General features: G+C 41.3%; 1 protein-coding gene across 3 annotated transcripts in view; it reads right to left on the bottom strand.

Annotated features, from left to right (window-relative positions):
* Positions 1-25,026, bottom strand: part of LOC102842471 (neuronal acetylcholine receptor subunit alpha-7-like) — a 198,681-nt gene that overhangs the window by 57,290 nt on the left and 116,365 nt on the right. For 2 of the 3 annotated variants that reach the window (XM_006861866.1, XM_006861867.1), the window contains exon 4: positions 14,823-14,932. The exons of the other annotated variant lie outside the window; for it this stretch is intronic. In XM_006861866.1, coding sequence (XP_006861928.1) covers positions 14,823-14,932 — 110 coding nt within the window. The remainder of the gene's footprint in view (positions 1-14,822; positions 14,933-25,026) is intronic. 3 annotated transcript variants of the gene reach the window in all.

Raw genomic sequence — 25,026 nt, 5'->3', positions numbered from 1 at the left:
CTTTCTTTGTTTTGTTTTCTAACCTTTTTCTTTTTTAACTTTTTATTGTGAATTGAGTGAAGATTTACAGACAAGATCATCAGCTTTACATTCAACAAACTGTACACAAAACATCTCAATGACTACAACCCCCTCCATGCAACAACAGTTATCCCTTAGGAAAATCATGCCTTTTTGATCCCTGAATGCTAGACAATTCCATGATGAGCACGCCATGCCAGTGTCATTGTCCACCACCAACTCCCCTCCCTCAGAAACCCATTTACCGCTTGGCTGGAAATTGCCAAGAAGGGTGGTCAAGGGCCATAGTTTCAGGTTCGTCAGTCTCTGACCAGTAAACCTGGTCACACAAAACCAAACATGTATTAAAAAATCAAAGGATGGAAAAAAATATCACAAATGAGCAGAAGTAGCAATATTAATTTATGATAAAATAGACTTTAAGGTAAAACCCAGCATAAGGAAAGAAGGACAGTAAAGAGTCAATTGAACAAGAGGACCTAACCATAATAACTATCTATGCTTCCAATGAAAGAGTCTTAAAAAACAGAAATCAAACTCTAATGGAATTGAAGAAAGAAACAGACAACTCTACAATAATAGTTGTTGTTGTTGTTAAGTGTTATCAAGTTGGGTCCACCTCATAGCGACCCTGTACAGGGTTTCCGAGGAGTGATTGGTGAGCTTGAACCTCAGACCTTGCAGTCCAGAGCACTAACCTGCAGAACCACCTCAGTGTAGGAGAGTGTACTACACCACTTTTGACAGAGAACAGAACAATTAGAAAAAACTCAACAAAGACACAGAAGAACCAAACAACATAATCAACCAACTTGACCTCATAGATTTGTACAGAGCACTCAACCCATTCAACAATATACATTCTTTCCAGTGCTCATGAAATAAACGTTCTCCATATAGACTATTTATTAGCTCATAAAGCAAGCCTTACTAAATTTAAAAACATTGAAATAGTACAAAGCAACTTTTCATATCTCAGTGCTGTAAAATTGGAAATCAATGAGAAGATCAAGGAAACAAACAAAAAATGCATGGAAATTGTATAATACCCTGCTTAAAAGCTACTAGTAATGAGGGTCTATCCATTTAAAAAAGCAAAGTTAGACCCTCACTGCACACCATACATAAAAATTTCCATTTAAAAAAGCAAAGTTAGACCCTTACCTCAAACCATACATCAAAATTTCAGGAAAAAAAAAAAACCACCCACTAAATAAAAAGCAAACTCTTTAGTTTACTATGAAAATTATTATTGAATTCATTTGTAATCTTCTGGTATGAAATGCTCAAATCATCAAGGATCCATAAAAGATATAACACACAGATGTAATGATCTAAGAATGTGAAATTCATTTTGAGTAAATGACCACCAATCATGCTAAAAATAACTGGAGTGATTTAAAACAGAAATGCTTCATAACAGATTGGCATGGGAACTGAAGGATAAAGAATGACCAGCTGATTTGCAGAAAGAAGTTTTGAACATTTTGTGACTTGTATCCCATACCTGCCCCAAGCAACCATAATTTTCTTAGTTTGTATTCGTTGGTGTTAGGAAGAAAGATTTACTCACCAGACCAGAGACCATGAGTTCCAAATTCTCCTACCCCAGTTCCAGCCCCTAACTGTGTCACTTGTTGGTTTGTGCATGCTCTATGCCACAATCAAGGGGCAGTGTTTCGGTGCCATTGATCACCTGTAGCACATAATGGCTGTGTGTACAGCAGAATGAAACACTGCCAGGTCCTGTGCTGTTCTCACAATTCTTGCTATGTCTGAGCTCATTGTGTTGAAGACTATCTCACTGATAGTCTTCCCCTTTTTTGTTCACACTCAACTTTACCAGAAGTCCTATCAGATAAGCACTGGACTGCTAACTGCAAGGTAGACAGTTCAAATCTACCAGATGTTCTACAGAAACCCTACTTGGGACACTGTGATTAAGAACCAACTTGATGACATTAAAAAAAAAATAGCAAGTACTTTATGAAGCATGATGTCCTACCTGGTAACATGTATAAAGTATAAGTGACAAAGCCTCACCATCCTCACACCTAAGGAGCATCCTGGCTGAACTTCATCCAACACAGATTTGTTCAGTCTATTGGCAGTCCATCCACCATTCATCTGTCAGCTTGTCATACTGTGGTGGCTTGCGTGTTGCTGCCACGCTAGAGGGTATGTGGATGGTATTTTAAATACCAGCAGGGGACCCATGGTGGACAGGAAGAAGGAAAGGCAGAACACTTCTGAATGATTAGACACTGAAAACCTTAGGAGTACACCTCGGATTGGAAGGCACTCAAAATATGAAAGGGGAAGAGCTTCCTCCTCAAAGTACAGTTAACCATAATGACATGAACAGACCAAAGCTTAAAGGACCTTTATTAGTTGATATGGTACAACTAAAAATGAGAAGAAACAGCTAGAAATACCCATTAATCATCAAAACATAGAATGTACAAAGTATAGATCCAAGAAAATTGGAAGTGATAAAAAATGAAATGGAACGTATGAAGATTGATACCCTAGGCATTGTTGTTGTTGTTAAGTGTTGTCGAGTCGATTCCGACTCATAGCGACCTCCGACCTTGCAGTTCAAATGGCTTTGCAGTCTGGCGCATTAACCCACAGTGCTGAGCTGAAATGGACTAATATTGGTTATTCTGAATAAGATAATCATAAGGAGACCTGGTGGGAGACATAGGATAAACACTGGACTGTAAGGTCAGTTTGAAATGCAAAGTCAGTGGTTCAAACTTACCAGCCACTCATCAGAAGCCCTATACAGGGTTGCTATTAGTCAGAACAGACTCAACAGCACTTAATAACAGCAACAACATGGTTTACTATGCTAGGAACATCAAATTGCAGAAGAATGGTATCATGTGTATCATCTAAAAGAGAATTTTGAGATTTATCTTTAATTATAATGAATTTCGAGACTTATCTTTAAGTATAATGCTATCTGTGATAGGATAATATCCATATGCTGTTCCCGACAATACGCCTACAAAGAAGACAAGTTAACACCACTATTACTAAAGTTCACACACCAACTACTAAAGCCAGTGATGATGAAACTGAAGAATTCTACCAACTTCTTCAGTCACAAAGTGATAAAACATGTAATAAAGAGGCATTGATAATTATTGGTGATTGGAATGTGAAAGTAGGTAACAAAGAGGAAAAATATTCAGTAGTTGAAAAATATGGCCTTAGTGATAGTAATGATATGGGAGACTGTATGATAGAATTTTGCAAGACCAATTCATTGCAAATGCCTTTTTGATACAATAGAAATCAACTATACACACGGGCCTCACCAGATGGAATACACAGGAACCAAACTGACGACATCTGTGGGACGAGATGGTGGAAAAGCTCAATATCATCAGCCAAAACAAGGCCAGGGGAAGACTTTGGAACAGACCACCAATTTTTCAATTTCAGGCTGAAGCTTCATAAAATTAAATTAACTCTACAAGATCTGAAATATATGTTGAATATGGTGGTGGTGGTAGTTATGTGCCGTGGAGTCGATTCCGACTTATAGCAACCATGTACAGGGTTTCAAGGCTGTAAATCTTTACAGGAGCAGAATTTTCCCCCTGCAGAACAGCTGGTAGTTTTGAACTGCTGACCTTGAGGTTCATAGCCCAATTCGTAACCAGTACACTACCAGAGCTCCTTATATTTTGAATATCTCCCATCTGGAATTAGAGGCCATCACAAGAACAGATTTGATGCATTAGTCACTAATGACTGAAGACCAGAAGAGCTGTGGAATGACATCAAGAACATCATACAGGAAGAAAGCAGAAAAGCATACATTAAAAAGACAGAAAAGACCAAAATGGGTATCAGAAGAGACTCTAAAACTCACTCTCAAGTATAGAGAAGGTAAAATGATTGGAAGAAATGATGGAGCAAAGAAGCAAAACAGAAAATTTCAAATGGCAGCTTGAGAAGAGAAAGTATTCTAATGAAATGTGTGAAAACCTGGATTAGAAAACAGGAGAAGAACATGCATGGTAAGTATTTCTCAAGTTGAAAGAAATGAAGAAAAAAATCACTCTCGACTTAGAATATTGAAGGATTCCTCCAGGAATTCACAGAATACACCTTGAAATCTTTCAGCAACTGATGCAATCCTGAAGGCACTCACTCTATATACAAGAATTTGGAGGACAGCTACTGGGACATCAGATTAGAAGAGATTCGAATTTGTGTCCATTCCAAAGAGAGGTGACCCAATGGAATGTGGAAATCATCAAACAATATCATTAATATCACATGCAAGTAAAATTTTGCTGAAAATAATTCAAAACGCTTGCACCATACATTGACAAGGAACTGCCAGAAACTCAAGTCTGATTCAGAAGAGGGCATGCAAGTAAGGATATCATTGCTGATGTCAGATGGATCTAGACTGAAAGCAGAGAAAACCAAAAATAGGTATGTATACTTGTGATTTATTGAACATGCAAAGATATTTGATTGTGTGGATCATAAAAAAAACTATGAAAAACATTGCAAAGAGTGCGTGTTTCAGAACACCTAACTGTGCACATGACGAAAAGACCGAGAAGCAATTGTTAGACTTGAACAAGGGAATGGTTTAAAATCAGAAAAGGCGTGTGATAGGGTTGTATCCTTTCACCGTACTTATTCAATCTGTATGTTGAGCAAATAATCTGAGAAGATGGATTATATGAAGAAGAACATAGCATGAGGATTGGAGATACACTAGTTAACAATCTACAATATGCAGATGATACAACCATTTTTTCTGGAAGCAAAGAGGACTTAACGCACTTACTGATGAAGATCAAAGTCTACAAGCTATAGTATAGATTGCACCTCAGTGGAAAAAAAACAAATATCCTCATAACTGAGCCAATAAATAGCATCATGATAAATGGAAAAAAGATTGAAGTTGTGAAAGACTTCATTTTGCTTGGATCTACAATCCATACGCATGGAAGCTACAGTCAAGAGATCAAACATTGCATTGCATTAGGTACATCTGCTGCACGAGACCTCTTTAAAGTGTTAAAGAGCAAAGGTATCAGTTTGAGGACTAAGGTGCACCTGATCCAAGCCACAGTATTTTCATTTGCCTCATATGTATGTGAAAATTGGACAATGAGTAAGGAAGACTATAGAAGAATGGATGAATTTGAATAATGGTATTGGAAAAGAATATTAAAGAGACAATTAACTGGCAGAAGCACAATGAAATCCATCTTGTAAGAAGTGCTGCCAGAATGCTCCTTAGAAGCAAGGATGACAAGACTTTGTCTCTTATAGTTCAGACATATTATGAGGAGGGACCAGTCCTTGGAGAAGGACATCATTCTTGGTAAAGTGAAAGGACAGTGAAAAAGAGGAAGATTCCCCAACAAGCGACACTGATATGATGGCAGCAACATTGGACTCTAATGTAACAACAATTGTGAGGATGGTGTAGGACTGGGCAGTGTTTTGTTTTATTATGCATAGAAACTGACTTGAGGGCACTTAACAACAACAATTGGCAGTCCATAGTATATTTAACATTCTTCACGGACACCAAAATTTGAAGCCATCAATTCTTCTTTGTCTTCCTCAACCTTCGTCTAGCTTTCACATGTATATAAGATGATTAAAAATACCATGGCTGGGGTCAAGCATACCTTAGTTCTCAAAGTGACAGCTTTGCTTTTTAACACTTTAAAGAGGTCTTTTGTAGCATATTTCCCCAATGAAACAGACGGTTTGATTTACTGACTGCTGCTTTCATGAGTACTAATTGTGGATGAAAGTAAAATGAAATCCTTTACAACTTCAATCTTTTCTCTATTTAGCCTCATATTACTTGTTGGTCTAACTGTGAGGATTTTTATTTTCTTTATGTTGAGGTGTAATCTATACTGAAGTATAGTCTTTGATCTTCATCTGTATGTACTTCAAGTCTTCTTCACATTCATAAAGCAAGGTTGTGTTATCTGCACATCACAGGTTAACGAGTCTTCTTCCAAACTGGATGCTGTGATCTTTACATAGTCCACCTGCTTACAGTCCTTTCTCAGCTACATACGTTTGCACGGATCAAAAGTATAAGTAAAATAGTGTCCTACCATGGAATTTCCCAGGCAATGGTGATGAGCAATGGTGATGCACAATGGTGTTAAATTGTATCCTGTGATACACACAGAATACCCTCCAAGGTCCAAAGAGTCCAGGGGAGAAACTGCAACAAGAGGGCAGGGACAGATTTCCTAGATTCTCAGATGAGAAGATAATAAATAGGCTAAGTCTGGCTGGACTGATCCAAATACCTTTGTGTGCATTTCCATCCCTGACCTTACTCCTACTCTCTTCTCTTCCCTTGCATTAAAAACAAGTGTTTTGAGTATCCTGGAACATGTGGTGCTTTACAACATTACCTCCAGCCAGTCTTCTGATGATGAATAAAGAAAAACTTATAATCTTTTATAAAAATGCTATGAGAGATGTTAGCATAGTGTGCTATTTGAGCATTTCAGAAGAGCATCTGGCACAGACTGGGCATTAAGATGAAGATAGGAGGAAAGTGGATGTGGTCATACAGGAAATTTACACTAGGGGAGAAACATGAAAAGTGAGAGTTGGCTGAGTTAATGTAGTGGGCTGAACAGTGTTCCCTAAAAATTCACATTGTAGCTGGACACCACCTAGTTCTTCTGGTCTCAAGCTAATGGAGGCTTCTCTCAGTTCCACAGGAGCAAAATTTCCTTTGCTCACTTGAAGATTCCAGTCATCTCCAAGAATTCCATAGTTCTCTTTTTAGTAATGCCCTCCCAGACCCTGAAGGGAGCATGGCTGCACTGTGGGTCTGGCATACACACCCATATGGCAGCCTCAATTAAGATAGCAACAAGTCTAGAAGCCATCAAATGTAACAGAATGGAATGTAGAGAAGCAGAACCAATGACACTTATGTATGTATGTATGTATGTATGTATGTATGTATGTATGTATGTATGTAGAGAGAGGTTTATATCAAGAAAATGACTCACAAGTGTAGAGAAGGAAGAGTCCCAAGTTTGAGTCAGATGAACCAAGATCGACAGGCAGGCAGGTAGACAGGCAGGTTGATAATAAAGCAGGCCACTGGCTCAAGTCCAACGAACCAGAGGTTGGAGGATGAACCACATGCAAGATTCAAACCCAGCAGCAAGCAAGCTAGCTTTGATTGAGTGTGCATTATATTGGAAGCAGACCACACTCATGAGGAAACAGCCTTTCAATTGAATGGCTGCTCATAGCCAATTATCATAGATACACCTATGCCTGTTCATAACTACGCTGCCCATAGCCAATCATCATAGAGTTAACTACACTGTATTAGATCTCACCATAGGGATAGTCACATCTCAACTGCCAAACCAGTGGGAATTCTGGCCCAGTCAAGCTGACACAAAACCTTAACTACCACACCACCAGAGTCAGGGTTGGACCTACAAGCATGTCAAGGTGAAAAGAGCTGGGAATTGACTACCCAGCATCTGTGATGTGGCAGGCCAGGTTAGCTGCCATCCTTCCTGCTCTGAGTCTCCGCAACCCTGCCATAGGTTCAGTATATTCATACAAACACAGGCAGGTTCTGCAATCCATTTGAGGTTCCTCACACTTGGCCCGAGTGTAGGGCAGGTCGGGCACAGCAACGCTGGGAAGGTAACACCCCTGGGAGCAGATTCCCACATAGTACTGCAGGTCACTGATCAAGAAATGCCCTGTCTCCTTAGAACAAGCAGCTCTGATTGAGTATTCCATTATGTGTTGGGCTGCTAACCACAAGATCAGTAATTTGAATTCACCTATGTTCTGTGGGAGAAAGATGAGGCTTTCTGCTCCCATAGAAATTTACAGCCTCCTAAACCCTGTACAGGGTCGCTATGAGTCAGAACCGATTCCACGGCATACCACCACCACCACCACCACTACCACCACCACACCACCAAACCCTATACAGGGACCCTATGAGTCAGAACTGACTCAAGGGTATAAAACCACCACGTCCTCAGACCAATGCAGAGACATGCAGAACCCCAGAGGGCTGTGATGAATACAGGCTTCAGCTGCCCCCACATCTTACACTGACTTCTGGGAGTGCAATGGCTCTGTAGGATAAGCACTGGACTGGGAACCACAAGGTTGGCGGTTCAAGCCCACCAGAAGCTTTATGGGAAAAGAGGAGTGCAATGGCTCTGTAGGATAAGCACTGGACTGGGAACCACAAGGTTGGCGGTTCAAGCCCACCAGAAGCTTTATGGGAGAAAGAGGAGGTGTTCTGCTCCAGTAAAGATTTCAGCCTTGGAAGCTATACAGGGTTGCTCAGAACCAACTCAAAGGCGCCTAACAACAGTGATATTGACTTTCCTCCCTTCCATCTTTTTGTCCCTTCCCCAAAGAGCACTTCCCAACTTCACCTCCTAAACTTTCTGCACTGAAATTCTTTATCTTGGGGTAACCCCAAGACTCATTGTAAAGCCACTGATGAATACAAACATGAGCTTACAGGCAGGGTCACATTCTACCTAAATGCATCTTGTATACATTGTCCATCATCCCCTTATGTTCTGTCTGTGACCAGAGTAATGGACATGGACACATGCAGATGAAAGCACAGGGTAGCAGAGAAATGTACTTTCAGAACCATGTATGAACCTGCATATCTGCAAAGGCCACTTCTGGGTCTGCACCATGCAATCTTAAAAATATAAGGCCAATAAAAAGCTATCCAAATATATTCATCAAAGCAAGATTTCATTATTGTTATGGAATTATCTGATAGACTAGCTCAAACACTGAGAAGTCCAGAGCAGTTGAGGCACCTGCTTGCACAGGACCTGGAAGGCAGCTGCAGAGCAAAAAATGACCCTTCCCCACTGTGTTCAGACTGCTGACACCAGCAAGACCTTTAATTCTGCCCAAAGGGAAAATTGTGACAAGCCATCCATAATTGCTACTCACTTTGAGCAGGATTGCGCTCAGACAAATCCTTGAACTGCAGGTTTAGAATACAGCAGAATAGAGCAGCCATCAAACCACTGAGATCAGCATTAAAGCAAGATGTTTAATTACTGCCTGTTCTCCAAGCAAACCTGCCAGCTGGCCCCACAACACCATCACTTGCTCACCATCTATCAAAGAAATAAAGCAGACCATCCCGAAAATGATGCAGGGAGGGCTGTTGGCAATTGCTCACCCTCTTCAAAGCACAGAAAATGCATCAAAAATCATGTGTGACTCACACATGATCTCCTGAGAATACCAAAGAGGAACAGAACAGGAAAGGTGGCAGAGACCTTTGTCATGCTTCGCCCGACCCAAACGAACACTCTTTTAAATGCCATGGCTTGTGTAAAATGGTGGCATTTCCCCTCCTTAAGGAAAAGATCCCCTGCAGTTATACATTAATGAACCGACTGAAGATAGCATATATTGAGGGACTAAAAGCTGACAGAAATGACTAAGCTCAGTACCTCTCAGAATCCCCAATTAAAAAAATAGAAATATATGGAAGTATATATTTACATATGTAAATCATATGCAAATCTATGTTTATACTTACATACTGTATAGATTATAAAGGAGCTCTGGTAGCCTTGTGGTTTACGAGTTGGGCTACTAATCTCAAGGTCAGCAGTTTGAAACTACCAATGGGAGAACAGTGAGGCTTTCTGCTCCTATAGAGATTTACAGCCTCAGAAACCCTATGCAAGGTCATCATGAGTCAGAACCGACTCCATGGCACATAACCACCACCCTCAAATATCAGAAGCTCAAGATCCTATTAAATTCAAACCTATTTTTGACACAATCATAGTTTAACTGAAGGTTTTAGACACAATCGCAGTTTAACTGAATGTTTCCTATGGTGCCAGTATGATTTCCTTCCTTTGATTTTTTGTTCTCTTGCTATTCTTAGCAGTACTGTGTTTCACTGATCCATCCTCTGTATTCCTTTTAATTCCTGCATCCTCCTTTGCCCTCTTCCTTCTTCCATCTCACTCCTACACACATATTTTTGCTGACTAAGCACTAGATTGTTAAAAGAAAGGCTGACGGTTCAAACCTACCAGTTGTTCCATGGTTGAACTATGTGGCAGTCTGTTTCCATAAAGATCTTTACAACATAAAGATCTGCTTCCATAGAGATCACATAAGGATCTTTATCACATAAACATCCTCCTTGGAAGCCCTCTGGGTGAAGTTCTTCTTGGTCCTGTAAGGTCTCTGTGAGTCAGAATCAACTCTGTGATAGTAAGCCGGCAAGAGGTGTGGGGGAGGGAGTGGGAGAGTCTGGGAAGGTTTTCCTGGAGAACTGGGCATCAAGCTGGGTCACATGAGTGAGAGGAAGGGGTGAATAGTCTACACAGAGGGAAGCTCATGGGAAGGTCCTGTGAAAGAGTGTAGGCCATGATCTGAAAAGTAACAGCTGGAGAGGGGAGTAGCAGGTATATACCTAAGCTAGAGCACTAGGTAAGAGCCATATTATATAAATCTCTGGGTCATGAATTTTTCCTTCTTGCCAGACAGCAAAGGGAAGTCTATGAGTGACCTTTAAGAGGAGAAAAACATCAGATGTGTATTTGGAAATTATCTCTTGGTGCCTACTCATCCTCTTTCCTCCTTCTACTGGTCCTTAAGAAAATACCCTTAGCTTAATGTTCCTTTGAGCTTGACACCTTCATTGTCTGTGTTTCTTCTGGTCTTCCTCCCTGTCCACTATAAGTGTTTACTTGACCTCATCAGTATCTGCTCTTCCTTTTTCTAGTGTGTGACAGCTAGTCTCCATGCATGGTGCCATCGATTCCCTCCCTGTTTGTTCACGGTCACTCATTTCCCATAGAGAGGTTGTACTTCTTTCTCCTCCCTGACTGGGCCAGTGGTGACTAGTCTAACCCCCAAAAGCTGGTGGAAGTGATGTTTCAAGACTCCCATGCTCAGTCCTGGCAGCTCCCCATTGTCCTCCTCTGGGAGCACTCTCCTTTGGGACTCAGCCACTATTCTTTAAGAAATCCTTACCATGTGGAAAAGGCCTGCAGAGAAAAACCAGAGTGTTATAATGGGCAGCCCCAGAGGATCTCCAAACTGAAGCTATCCCTTCAGAGAACCAGCCATGTGGGCCAGTCAACACGCAGAAGAATGAGAAATAACATGATAGTTGTTGTCTATTAAGGAGCTCTGGTAGCGTAGTGGTTACGAATCGGGCTGTGAACCGAAAGGTCAGCAGTTCGAAACTACCAGCTGTTCCACGGTAGAAAGATGAGGATTTCTGCTCCCGTAAAGATTTACAGCCTCAGAAACCCTGTATAGGGTCGCTATGAGTCGTAACCGACTCCACGGCACACAACAACAACAACAAATGTAGGGTAGTTTGATATGCAGGAAATAATCACAGTGTGTAGGACTGGCTTAAATCTTTTTCTGTGACATGTTTTTCCATATTCTGGGCATCCAAGCCTAATGCTCCCCAGTTGCCCTAGAAAGATGCCGTCTCTCTCAATGAGGCAGAATCTAGAGACCCCATAATGGAGTCTGCTGGAAGTGGCTGATACAGATTGGGTGAGAAGAGGTAAGAGAAAGGGCTTCAAGTAGATCCCAAGTAGAGATGTGAAAGGAAGGGGATTCTGTGGTCATTAGTTGGATCATGGTAGGAGAAGGGTTCTATCTCAGAGGGCCTGGTACCTGGTGACATCGAGCAGGTCTAACTTCACTTCTTGAGATTCAATTATATATAGAATACTTGGAATTTGCCATGAAACAGAACATTAGAGTCATCAAACATTTTCTCTGTTGGAGTTTACAATCTTACACATAAGCCCCAAAGAAACAACCAAACAAACAAAAAATCCAATCTTTTATAGACTCATTATATATCCCTGGGTAGCACAAATTGTTTGAGCTCAACTCTTAACCTAAAAGCTGGCAGTTTGAGCTCCCCCAGAGGCATCATAGAAGAAAGTTCTGATGATCTGTTTCTATAACGATCACAGCCAAGAAAACTCTATGAAGCAGTTAGGTTCTGTAACACACAGGTTGCCATAAGTAGCACTTAAGTTGATAGCAAAAGGTTTGGTTTGGGGTACAGATTCAGTATCAAGAGATTCTGTCATATTTAAAACTATATTATTAATTTTAGATGAGAAAAAATTCGAAGGAAAAACAGTACTGATAATTATTTTCAACTTGTTATACCATCTTATTCTAAAAAGAAGTCTGTATCATCATGCCTATTAACACACACTTGTCATTTTCAGTGCTAACTCTTTGCCAAGCACTACATACAACCTGTTACGTACAGTCAGAGAGTTATCTTCCTAAGCTTGGTAAGTGGTTTTGCAAAGGAGTAACCTGAAACTCACAGGTAACAGACTTAGTAAATATGGTTAAGACATACACTTTGACTTGCTCTGTCCTAATCATTTGTTCTTAAGCTGTCAATGTCTCCAGGAACAGAACGTATAGGCAAGGCAAGCAAGTGCCTGTGTTTCACCTCCTCACTCAAAACACTCTTACTTACACATCATTCTCAAAGCTTGGCTGTCCAAGCCAATTTATGGAGCAAAAGAACGGCAGCAAATTAGAAAGGGATATTCCTCTGAAGACAGAGTCAGTGGTTCAAGTGAAATGGCACCACCAGCAGCAAAGACAAAGAAAGAATTAGAAGTCAAGACAAAAAATGAAATCAGTGATCTTTCTAGAAGCAGTCAGCGCAGAACAAGCACATCAGGTAGCTGAGGGTAGCACTATTTCCTCTGAGTCAGGAAGGCTTGCTTCTCTCCTCTGAGTGGGGCCACAGACATCAATTATTACAAGGAAATAATTTTCTTGTGTATGCTGGGTATTAAGGAGCTCTGGTAGCATAGTGGCTACAAGTTGGGCTGCTAACCTCAAGGTCAGCTGTTCAAAACTACCAGCCATTCTGCGGGAGAAAGATGAGGCTTTCTGTTCCCTTAAAGATTTATAATCTCGGAAACCCTATGCAGGTTCATAATAATAACCACCAGCCTGGATTTTACAATTCATAGAGTTCCTTGGTGGCACAAACAGTAAACGTACTCAGCTGCTAATTCAAAGGTTAGAGGTTTGAGTCCACTCTGAGGTAGCTCAGAAGAAAGGCTTGGCAATCTATATTTGAAAAATCAGCTGTGGATAACCCTATTGAGCACAGTTCTACTCAGATATACATGAAGTCACTGATCGTTAGAGCTGACTCACCAGCAACTGGTTTATTACATTTTAGACCTGACTGGAAGGAGATGTTCTAGTCTTATTTAACATATAATTTAATAAAGACCTTCTAATACCTCATTCTGTTCCACAGTCTGCCCCTGGCCTTGTTTTTACTGATGATATGGAGATTTTCCATCGTCTCTTTCTGCAGATGTAGTCAATTTGATTTCTATGTATTCCATCTGGTGAGGCCCAGATATGCAGATGATACAATCTTGCTTGCTAAAAGTGAAGAGGACTTAAAACATTTACTGTTGAAGATCAAAGAGCACAGCCTTTGGTATGGATTACATCTCAATGTAAAGAAAACAAAAATCCTCACCACTGGACCATTAAACAACATTCTTACCAACAGAGAAAAGACTGAAGTTGTCAAGGACTTCATTCTTCTTGGATCAATTATCAATACTCACAGAAGCAGCAGTCAAGAAATCAAATGACGTATTGCATTAGGCAAATCTGCTGCACAAGACCTTTTTAAAGTGTTGAAGAGCAAAGATGTCAGCTTGAAGACTAAGGTGCGCCTGAGCCAAGTCATGGTATTTTCAATAACCTCATATGCATGTGAAAGCTGGACAGTGAATAAGGAAGACCGTAGAAGAATTAGAAGAATTGATGCTTTTGAGTTATGGTGTTGGAGGAGAATACTGAAAGTGCCATGGGCTGCCAAAAGAACCAACAGATCCGTGTTGAAAGAAGTGCAGCTAGAGTGCTCCTTGGAGGCCAGGATGGCCAAACTTCATCTCTCATACTTTGGACATATTGTCAGGAGGGACCAGTAACGGGAGAAAGATATCATGTTTGGTAAGGTGGAGGCTCAGAGAAAAAGAGGAAGACCCCCAATGAGATAGATTGGCCAAGTAGCAGCATCGATGGACTCAAGTGTGGCAACAATAGCGAGGTTGTCCCAAGATTGGGCAGTGTTTCGTTCTGCTGTGCATAAGGTCATTATGATTTGGTACTGACTCGATGACACCTAACAACAACAAATACCTCATTCTGTGGTCTCAGGAGATGAATTGTTTGATATACTCTTATCTGCCTTCCTTCTGCAAGCTTCCACATGCAGTTGGAGAAGATAATCCCCGCCCACTCAGAACTCTCCCAATAACGCAAGGGAAATGTATCAAGTTAGGGCCAGTTCCAAAGAGCAAGCTCCAATAGAACATTCAGGGCCAGCAACTGTCTCTGCTGTTGATCATACTAGCTAACATCCAGTGTGTGTACTTCTGCCCCATGCAAGAATGCTTCCAATGCCCATGTGAACAGAAATAATGCTATGCACTTCAAGTACCCAACACTGCAGATGTGATCATCTCAGACAGCACACCAAGTGGAACAAGCCTGTATTCAGGTGGAAAATGCTGGCATTGTGGGATCTGTTCCACTATTTCTCAAAGGCATGGCCTCTTAGCAAACCACACAGGGAGCAATGTAATGGATAACTTTCATTCATCATGTCAGTAAATGACTCAAGTACACTTGGTACCCAAATATATGAAACTGTGTTTCATTTTGTCCAATGTACTTACCTATTATAGAGAAGGATATCTGGTTTCCAAATCTGGCCGTCTGGGAAACGGACCGTTTTCACACCAGGGTACTCTGACATATTCCATTGCAAATAGTGATCTGTCCAAGACTAACACAACAAACAACAGTGTTAGTGGCAATGTGCTTGTTTCCCTGCTGATATTTCTTGTAAGAGATTAATAGGTAAGTTCAAGCCAAAAAGAGGTCCAGACATTTATTTACATAATTGAGTTGCTATCTGTATAATATAAGGACACTGGGAGCTGTAATATTCTGAAGCAAATAACATACCAATTACATTGACATTTCTACCATCACTGCATTTAGATAGCAGCATTAGAGAGCTTCTGGCCTTTGCATACCCTGAGGTTTCCACTTATGCAGCTGATGGGCTGCTTCCAGCCACATGAATAACTATTTTGCTTTCAAAGTTTCCCGTTGTGAGGAGACTTAAAAAAAAAAAAAAATTAATTCATTTACATCTATTGGAATAGCAGACTGGAGGAACTCAGACCATTTATTCCCGTAAAAGAATATTGCACAGTATCTTAATAGTTGCTACAAAAGAGGTTTCAGATTGGCATTCATATTTGTTGCAGGGATAGTGGTTCTGACATCAAAACTTGACAATGCAGCCTTCCAGCCTCAGGGGCTAACACTGAATTGGGGCACGTGGGTATGAAGTAGGACTTGAGAAGCAGCATGAAACCACAGACAGGGATGCATACCCCTGGGAGAGGCTCTGTCAGAGACAGGGTCATGCCTAGGACCTCCTTCTCAGGACTAAGCTCACCTACCTTTCCTTGGCGGCCAGGTCTGCCAAAACAGCTATGGTAGGCTCACATTCTTAGCTGTGCATTACTGGGACTGCCCAGTGGAGGTCTCAGGACTCAAAGGTCTGGACTTAGCAAGCCCTTCAAGTAGGTGTGATAGGTGATTGGTGGTGGCAGTGTGCCGTGGAATAGGTCCCGACTCATAATGACCCTGCATAGGGTTTCTGAGGCTGTAAATCTTTATGGGAGCAGAAAGCCTTATCTTTCTTCCATGGAACTGCTGGTAGTTTCAAACCGCTGACCTTGAGGTTAGCAGCTTGACTTATAAGCACTACACTATCAGAGCTCCTTGTTAGAGGTGATAGAAATGGTCCAAAGGTTGCCTGTACGAGTTTCTTTAGAAGTGCCTAGAAAGATCTACTTTCTACAAGTGCCCTGGTGATCTATCTCCAGAAAGTCAGCCATTGAGAACCCCTGGATCACAATGCTACTCTGACAAACATGGCCACCATGCGTCAGTGGTGGCTGGATGCCAATTAGTGGCAAGTAAGCACACCAGAGGAGTCCTGGTGTGGCACTGTGGGTTAGTGCACTGGACTGCAAATCAGTTTGAACTGCAAGGTTGGCAGTTCAAGCTCACCAGCTGCTCTTTGGAAACCCTATACAGTGTTGCTATGGGCCAGAACCAACTCAATGGCATTTAACAACAACAACAAACACACCAGAATTAATCCAGACTCAGGGACATGTCTCCCCAGGAAGGGTTCACCTGTGTTCTGGAATTAACCATTCCTCAGCTTTGGAAATGTATTGATGGAACACCACCAGCTGAGTCCAGCGCCGCTCCCTACAATCAAACACATTATGATTTTTGCAGCAAAGTATGCACATGTGTACCAGTGAAACAGACGCATGCCCCAACCTCACATCAGTTTCAGTTTGATCTTATGCCAAATTAATTTGACATGTTAAGTAGCAGCTGGCAGGCTCAAACCATGAAACTTGTGGTTCTCAGTCCTGCACTTATTGTATGGAGCCACAAAGGTACAAAAACATAATTGAGGGAGGATAGCAAGAAAAAAAAAATCTTTAATTTTCAGAATTGTTTAGATTTAATAATGCACATCTGGTATTGTAGGACTGGCCATAAGGCATCAAAGGATGTGTCCTGGGGATAAAATAGCTCTGCAAGGTGGGCAGAAAAGCATCTCAAAAAGGCTGTCCCAGTTCTGGGAATATCTGACATTGGAAAAGAGTGCTATCCAGGTGATTAACATAATTTACAGCCATGGGTATCTAAGAATGAGAAAGTATTCATTCATAATTTGGAGCTATCATTGAGCATTTAGAATTGGAACCTTTCCTATTGCCAAGGTCTCTAATTAGATGAGGGGGATCAGGGGAGGGGAGGACAGTACATAACAGCACCAAGGAAGATCAGTCTGACTCAAAGTATGTTTTCCAGGAATATGTGTGACTAGCAGGGTTGTGTTTGTTCCAGCCTGCCTCCTCTTTGCACCCTTTGTCTGCACCCTTCTCATCTCTTCCTGTTTCTGAGCAGAAGGCCCTTCCATGCCCAGATCATGCAGTTTCTTGAACATGATCTTATGTACTCTGGTTTGGTAGCTGATCACAAAGCCTTTTGATAATCACATTATCACGCCAATCTCCAACATGTCTGTCAGTTGGTCATCCTCTGGTGGCTTATGTGTTACTATGATGTTGAAAATTATGCCACTGATGTTTCAAATACCAGCAGGGTCATCCATGGTGGACAGGCTTCAGCAAAACTTCCAGACTAAGAATAGACTAAGTAGAAGGAATCGGTGGTCCACTTCTGAGGGACTGTTGTTGTTAGGTGCTGTTGAGTTGATTTTGACTCATAGTGACTTTATGCACAGCAGAATGAAACCCTGACTGGTTGGTTCTGCTCCATCCTCACAATCGTTGTTAAGCTTGAGTCCATTGCTGCTGCTGCTGTGCCAATCCATCTCGTTGGAGATCTTCCTCTTTTTCTCTGACCCTCCACTTTACCAAGCATGATGTCCTTCTCCAGTAACTGGTCCCTCCTGATAAATATGTCCAAAATATGAGAGATGAAGTCTCGCCATCTTGGATTCTAAGGAGCATTCTGGATGCACTTCTTCCAACACAGATTTGTTTGTCCTTCTAGCTGTCCATGGTACTTTAAATATTCTTCCCCAACCCCATAATTCAAATGCATCAGTTCTTCCAAAGTCTTCCTTATTCATGGCCCAATTTTCACATGCATATGAAACTACTGAAAATAACTAAGACATCACCTTTGTCCTCAAACTGACAACTTTGTTCTTGAACACTTTAAAGAGGTCTTGTGCAGATTTCTCTCATGCGACATGTCATTTGATTTCTTAACTGCTGCCTCCAAGAGTGTTGATAGTGGATCCAAACAAAATGAAATCTTTGACAACTTCAATCTTTTTTCCATTTATCATGATGCTATTTATTGGTCCAGTGGTGAGGATTTTTGTTTTCTTTACATTGAGGTGTAACCAATATTGAAGGCTGTGATCTTTGATCTTCATCAGTAAGTATTGTAAGTCCTCTTTGCTTTCAGTAAGGAAAGTTGTTATCATTTGCATATCACAAGTTGTTAATGAATCTTCCTGCAATCCTGATGCCATGTTCTTCTTTATATAATCCAGCTTCTTGGATTATTTGTTCAGCGAATAGATTGAGTAAATATGGTGAGAGAATACAACCCTGGCATACACCTTTCCTAATTTCAAACCATTCATGTCCCTTTGTTCTGTTTGAATGACTAAGGGATTAGTCCCTGAAAACCTTATAACTATCAGTGCAAAAGTGCTGAAAGATGAGTCCCCTGCTTGGAAGGCAATCAAAATACAATTTAGGAAAAGCTAACTCTCCAAAATTCCTTCATTATGTGAATAGAGCAAAGCTTTCAGGACCTTCATTATGGGGTATAACTCAAAACGAGAAGAAACTAACTGCTACAAAAATCAGAATTTAGAATTCTCTAAGCAGGAATCTAGGAAATCTGGAATACATAAAGATAATATGCATTCATGAGCTGAAATGGACAGGTGCAAAAACATTACCTTCTATCCCCCCCGACAGCACCCTCTACTGTACATCTGGGTCCTGAAATTCATTGCACTGCAAATTGCTCCCCGGATATCTTAGACATTGGCCCTTTCATACTTTGAAGACTAACTTTTCCCCATAACAATCATTTTAACTGATCACACCTGCGAAAAGTTGTAAGCCAGGTACTTCACACTTTTATCTCTTCCCACTTTAGATGCTGGAACTTCTAAATTGCGATTCCTGGTGTGGCGCTGTGGTTTAATGTGCTAGACTGCAAAGTCAGTTTGAACTGCACGGTTGGTGGTTCAAGCTCACCAGTAGTGCCTTGGAAACCCTCTAGAAGGTTGCTATGGGTCGGAACTGACTCAATAGCATTTAACAACATCAACCCAGAATTAGAAGTCAATTCAAGAAATTGAATCACCTAAGTAGCTCTTATAGTATAGTGGATTTTGAACTAGGCTGCTAACTGAAAGGTAAGTAGTTCAAATCTACCAGTTATTCCACAGGAGAAATAGGAGGTTTTCAGCTCACGTAAAGATTTACAGCCTCGGAAAACCTGTACAAAGTTGTTATGAGTTGGAACCAACTCCACGGCACACAACCACCATCAACCCTGTACTATGAAGAAACAGGAAGGCTCATTGATGCAGCTTTGTGAGAATGAAATGAGGTCATGTATGGAGTGGCAGGTAAAATGAACTTGGCCCTGGTAAGAATGCACAAAATGATGATGTGGGATAAAAGGGAGAGTCACCATTTTGCAAAAGCCAGCAGATTATGGCAGTCACAGTAACTGAGCTGCAAACAAAAGGCAGAAGAGAGCCAATGGCGCTGTTGCATGGGTTGTGTGGCTGGGATCACAGCTCTCTGATCTAGAGATCTGACCTAGTACCACCTCACAGACTTCCCAGAAAATTAGAATATCTAAAGCCAGAAGAAAAGCCATTATTCAAAATACAAGAAGAGAAATATTTTCAAAGCAAATGTGAGTCTGTGGATTGCTCAGTTGTCTTTTCAGAAACGGGAATGGCTTCTGTCTCTGGCATTGCCTCTTACTGATTCAGTCAGAATATGTCTGACAGGATTGCCCAAATCTTAAAGTGAAATTAAAGAGAAACCACACTAATTGTTTTTGTGGGATAATGCACTCTACCGCAAGGTCGGCAGTTCAAATTCACCAGCTGCTCCTAGGAAACCCTATATAGGGTCGCTGTGAATCAGAACTGACTCGAAGGCACTTAACAACATACAACGTGAAAGGAGTCCTAGTGTGGCCTGCAGGATAAACACTGGACTGCAATGTCAGTTTGAACAACAATGTAGGCAGTCGCTAAATAGGGTCACTATGAGTTGGAACCAATTCGACGGCATTTAACAGCAACAACAATGGCGAATCCAGTTTCTGGGATTATTTGCTCAGCACACAGATGGAGTGAATATGGTAAAAGGATACAAATCACATCTCTCCTCATTTAAAACCATGCAGTGTCTCTTTGTTCTGTTTAAACAACTACCTCTTGGTCTAAGTACAGATTCCACAAGAGCACAATTGAGTGTTCTGGAAATAGATGATAAAAATGTCAAGTTTTCTCAGATGGTGATAAAAGCTTTGGGAAGAAATAAAGCAGGGTAAGTTGAATCAAGTGGACCAAGGTGGACAGGGGGCTATGAAACAGTACACACAGGGTCAGGAGGGAAGGTCTCACTGAAGATGTTCTACTGAGGAAGAGACCAGTGAGAAGAGAGGGAACAAGTAAGTAGCCTTCTGGGTAAGTGGCTCGCCAGGTAGAGGGAGCAAGACGGTAAAGGCGTGTCATTGGGCACTTCAAGGAGGACAGTGAGTCCCAACAGAAGAGTACAGGAGGCAAAGGAGAGAAGTTAGGGTCATGTTGGGAACTGAAACCACTTCAAGTTCTTCATTTCTGACACTGAGGAGGAAAGTGGCTGGACCTTCCTTTTATTCAACGAGGCTCATGCTAAGGAGTCCTGGTGGGACAATGGTTACGTGTCAGCTCAGCTGCTGACTGAAAAGCTGGTAGATCAAATACATCAGCCACTCCATGGGAGCGAGATAGGGCAGTGTGCTTCCATAATGACCCCAGCCCTGGAAACACTATGGAGCAGTGCTACTCTCTTCTCTAGGGTCCCTATAAGTTAGAATCAGTTAAACTACAACAGGAAAGGATTGCACTGGCTGCCATGGTAAGAACAGAAACTACTTAGAAGACAAAGGCTGAGGTGGGAAGACTGGTTTAGGTGGCTTTTGCAGAAAGATGAGTGATTACACTGGTTCAGTCCAGGGTGGAAGCAGTTTAGTCCAAGAATGTGATGTAAAATAGTTCCCTCTCTTAAGGTAGAGATTTGAAGGTAGAGCTGCTAAAATTGCCTGAAGGATAAGATGTGGGGTGTGAAAAATGATAATTAAGAGGAACTCAAGGTTTTGGGATGAACAAATAGGTAGAGGGGGTTGCCATTTACCCAGGTGGAGAAGACTGTGAAGGAACAAGTATGAAAGGATTAGGGGGAGTTACTTTGGAACATAGTGGGCTTCAGAGCCTATTAGATAACTACCTGGGTACACCAGGAAGGTAGTAGGGTTGGAGACATAAGCTTGGTGTTGGTATCACATACATGGGGTCTTAAACCCAGATATGTTGCTGCTGCTGTTAGGCGACACTGAGTCAGTACTGACTCTTGGCAACCCTATGCACAGCAAAATGAAACACTGCCTGATCCTGGGCCAACCTCACTAATGTTGCCATGCTTGAATCCATCAATGCTGCCACTTGGCCAATCCATCTCGCTGGGGGCCTTCCTCTTTTTCTCTGGCCCTCCACCTTACCAAACATGATATCTTTTTCCAGCGACTGCTCCCTCCTGACAATATATCCAAAGTATGAGAGAGAGATGAAGTTTGGACATCTTGGCCTCCAAGGAGCACTTTGGCTGCATGTCTTCCAAAATGGATCTATTGGTTCTTTTGGCAGCCCATGGCATTTTCAGTATTCTTCTCCAACACCATAACTCAAAAGCATCAACTCTTTTACGGTCTTCCTATTCACTGTCCAACTTTCACATGCATATGAGGTTATTGAAAATACCATGGCTTGGGTCAGGTGCACATTAGTCCTCAAGCTGACAGCTTTGCTCTTCAACACTTTAAAAAGGTCTTGTGCAGCAGATTTGCCTAATGCAACACATTCTAAAACTCAGAGGTCTGTGGGAGAGAAAACTGAAGGGATTTGGTAGTGACCAGTGAGTTAGGAAGGAACCTTAAACGGTGACTTATCCCAGACACTAAGTGAAGAAAGAGTTCCAAGGAAGAGGAACATCAAATGTTTCTGAGAGTCAAGTAAGATAAAGGGAAAATGAGTCACAGATAAAGTGGCACATTGGTGGCCTCTGGCTGGGATCTGGGAGGGGTTAGGGTTGGACAGCTATTGGCTGATACAAAACCATCCTAGAGTGATGGAGAATATCTTCTTTCAGACAGCAGGTTGTGGTACAGAGCAGAGGACTCTCCTAGAAATTATCTGAAGGGTACACCTGTAGGAATGAGTGTCTTTTCTTCAAAATTATTATAATCCTGTTTATTGTATTTGGGTGACCTTTTTCTTTTTTTTTCTTCCCAAAGTGAGTAGGGATTTTATATGATCTTTCTTTTACTTTTCACTACTTCCTGAAGTGAGTAGGAACTGTATAACCTTTTCTTTACTTTTTGCTACTTCCTGCAGTGAATAAGAAGAATGTGCACCTTAGGAATTTGAATTAGCCAACCAGGTAAAGGAAAAGACTGCGGTCGAAGCCCTAGTGAATGGGGTGAGACACAGCCTTAAGACTTGCATCAGGGATAAAAACCCAAGTGGACTGCCTGCTTGGTGTGCTCGCTAGCCTGTTCTTGTACAGCTACATGCATGCACCCTTCTGCAGAAGTAAATTTTCCCTTGCTGAGGTAATTTAGTCTCACCGAATGTCTTTTTGTGTGACATCGGGATTCATTTCTAACACACTGAAGACTTATACATTGTATCATTAAATATTTTTAACTCCCCAACCCAAAAAAAAGCATAAAGAAATATGAACTACTAAAAAATCTGCATGCTGAGTGTGGGACCCTATCCAGAGAAGCAGTGACACCAGAGATGGAGGTAGAGTTGAGGACATGGAGAGAGGGAGTAGCTGGTGGCTCTGGATGCATGGAAAGAGAAGGACTGGGTGCTAGTGGCCAGGAGGCAGGCTTGCAGAATGTGCCCCTTGGTGGTGTAAATTATTACATATACCCAAGTTTTTTTTGTTTTTTTTTTTAAAAGCTAAAGTTAATACAGAGAAATACTGTTAACTGATGGTGCATGGAGGGGATTATGATCATTGTAATGAAACAAAGTATATGATTTGTTGAATGCAAAACTGATGGTCTGCCCTGTAAATTTTCACTCAACTTACAACAAAAACTTAAAAAAAAAAAAAAAATAGAGTCACCTAGTTCTGTCACCTAAGATTATCCTCTGCTCACATCATCCCCACTTCCTCAGAGACAACCACATTCAGCTCTTAGCTCATTGTTTTTGCATTTATTGACCTGAAGCATATAAATACATACAATGCTCGCATTTCTGCTTCTTGATGCCACTATTGACCACTTACTATACAAAGGCACACTTCCTATCCTCCCAGTAAGAGAGAGCCTCAGAAAGTTCATGGATTGATAGAATTTTTCGTAAATGTTTTGAAGACCCCTCATATAGATACTGTGCTAAACCTGCTGCTGTTGAATATATTTTGACTCATTGTTGTTAGGTGCCAACTCATCGAGTTGGTACTGACTCATAGCGACCCTACGCACAACAGACCAAAAAACTGCCTGATCCTGGGCCAACCTCACTATTGTTGCCATGCTTGAGTACATCGATGCTGCTACTTGGCTAATCCATCTCATTGGGGATCTTCCTCTCTTTCTCTGACCCTCCACCTTACCAATAATATCCTTCTCCAGCGACTGGTACCTCCTGACAATATGTCAGAAATATGAGATATGAAGTTTGGCCTTCCTGGCCTCTAAGGAACACTCTGGCTGCACTTCTTCTAACACAGATCTGTTGGTTCTTTTGGTAGCCCATGGCACTGTCGATATTTTCCTCAAAACCCATAACTCAAAAGCTTCTATTCTTCTATGGTCTTCCTTGTTCACTGTTCAGCTTTCGCATGCATATGAGGTTATTGAAAATACCTTGGCTTGGGTCAGGCACACCTTAGTCCTCAAGCTGACATCTTTGCTCTTCAACACTTTAAAAAGGTCTTGTGCAGCAGATTTGCCTAATGCAAATACATCATTTGATCTCTTAACTGCTGCCGTGAGTGTTGATAGTTGATCCAAGAAGAATGAAGTCCTTGACAAGATGTTGTTTTGTTATTAGCTTCCATCAAATTAGTTTCTAACTTATGGTGACCTGAAGCACAGTGGAATAGGACCATTGTGATCTATCAAACTTGTATTAGCTGATTTTCTTCTTAGTCTATCTTCCACTTGAAGGTCTGCCAAAACACGCTCAAGCTCATAGTAACATACAAGCTTCCATTAACAGATAAGTACTGATGGCACTTATGGTGCATTGCCTGAGATTGGAACCCAGGTCTCTTGAATGGAAAGTGAAAATTCTACCACTGAGTCTAAATGACCCTCACAATTTCTGTATGTTGCTGTCATTTGCCGTCCAATAGATTTTGACTTGATGCAGCCCCACGTGACAGAGGAGAACTGCCCTTTAGGGTTTTCCAGGCTGTTATCTTTATGGTTCCGATGCCAGGTCTTTTCTCCCATGGAGTCACTGTGTGAGTGCAACCTGCTGACTTTCCAGCTGAACCACCGCTTCGCCAGGACTCCTGTAATCTATGGAGATGGTGGTGGTGGTGTCCCGTGGAGTCAACAAAGTTCTGTCCTAGGCACTAAGAAATGAATACCCAATAAAAGTTATTTTATGTTTTAATAACTACTTATCAAGCGTGTATTTTTTTAAGTTTTTATTATGAATTGAGTGAAGGTTTACAGAGCAGATCATCAGTTTTACATTCAACAAATCATAGACTGGATTTCATCTCATGATTGCAGTCCCCTCAAGGTAATATCACTTATCCCTCTTCCTCCCTGCATTACTTGTTTCTGTTACTCTTTCTTTCCCCACCATTTTGAATTTTGTCCTTAGGTAAATGCCTTTTTAAAAAATGTTTTATTGTGAATTATGTGATAGTTTACATGGGAGAACATTAGTTTTATATTCATCCTATCGTATATCATTTCATTGCCATGGTTACAATCATCCCCTCCATGCATCATCAACTA

Source organism: Chrysochloris asiatica, unplaced genomic scaffold (genome assembly GCF_000296735.1).
Source record: "Chrysochloris asiatica unplaced genomic scaffold, ChrAsi1.0 scaffold00044, whole genome shotgun sequence".
In the NCBI taxonomy this organism is placed as follows: Eukaryota; Metazoa; Chordata; class Mammalia; order Afrosoricida; family Chrysochloridae; genus Chrysochloris; species Chrysochloris asiatica.
The sequence above is the reverse complement of the archived record's forward strand: the minus strand, read 5'-3'. Positions and strand labels throughout refer to the sequence as shown.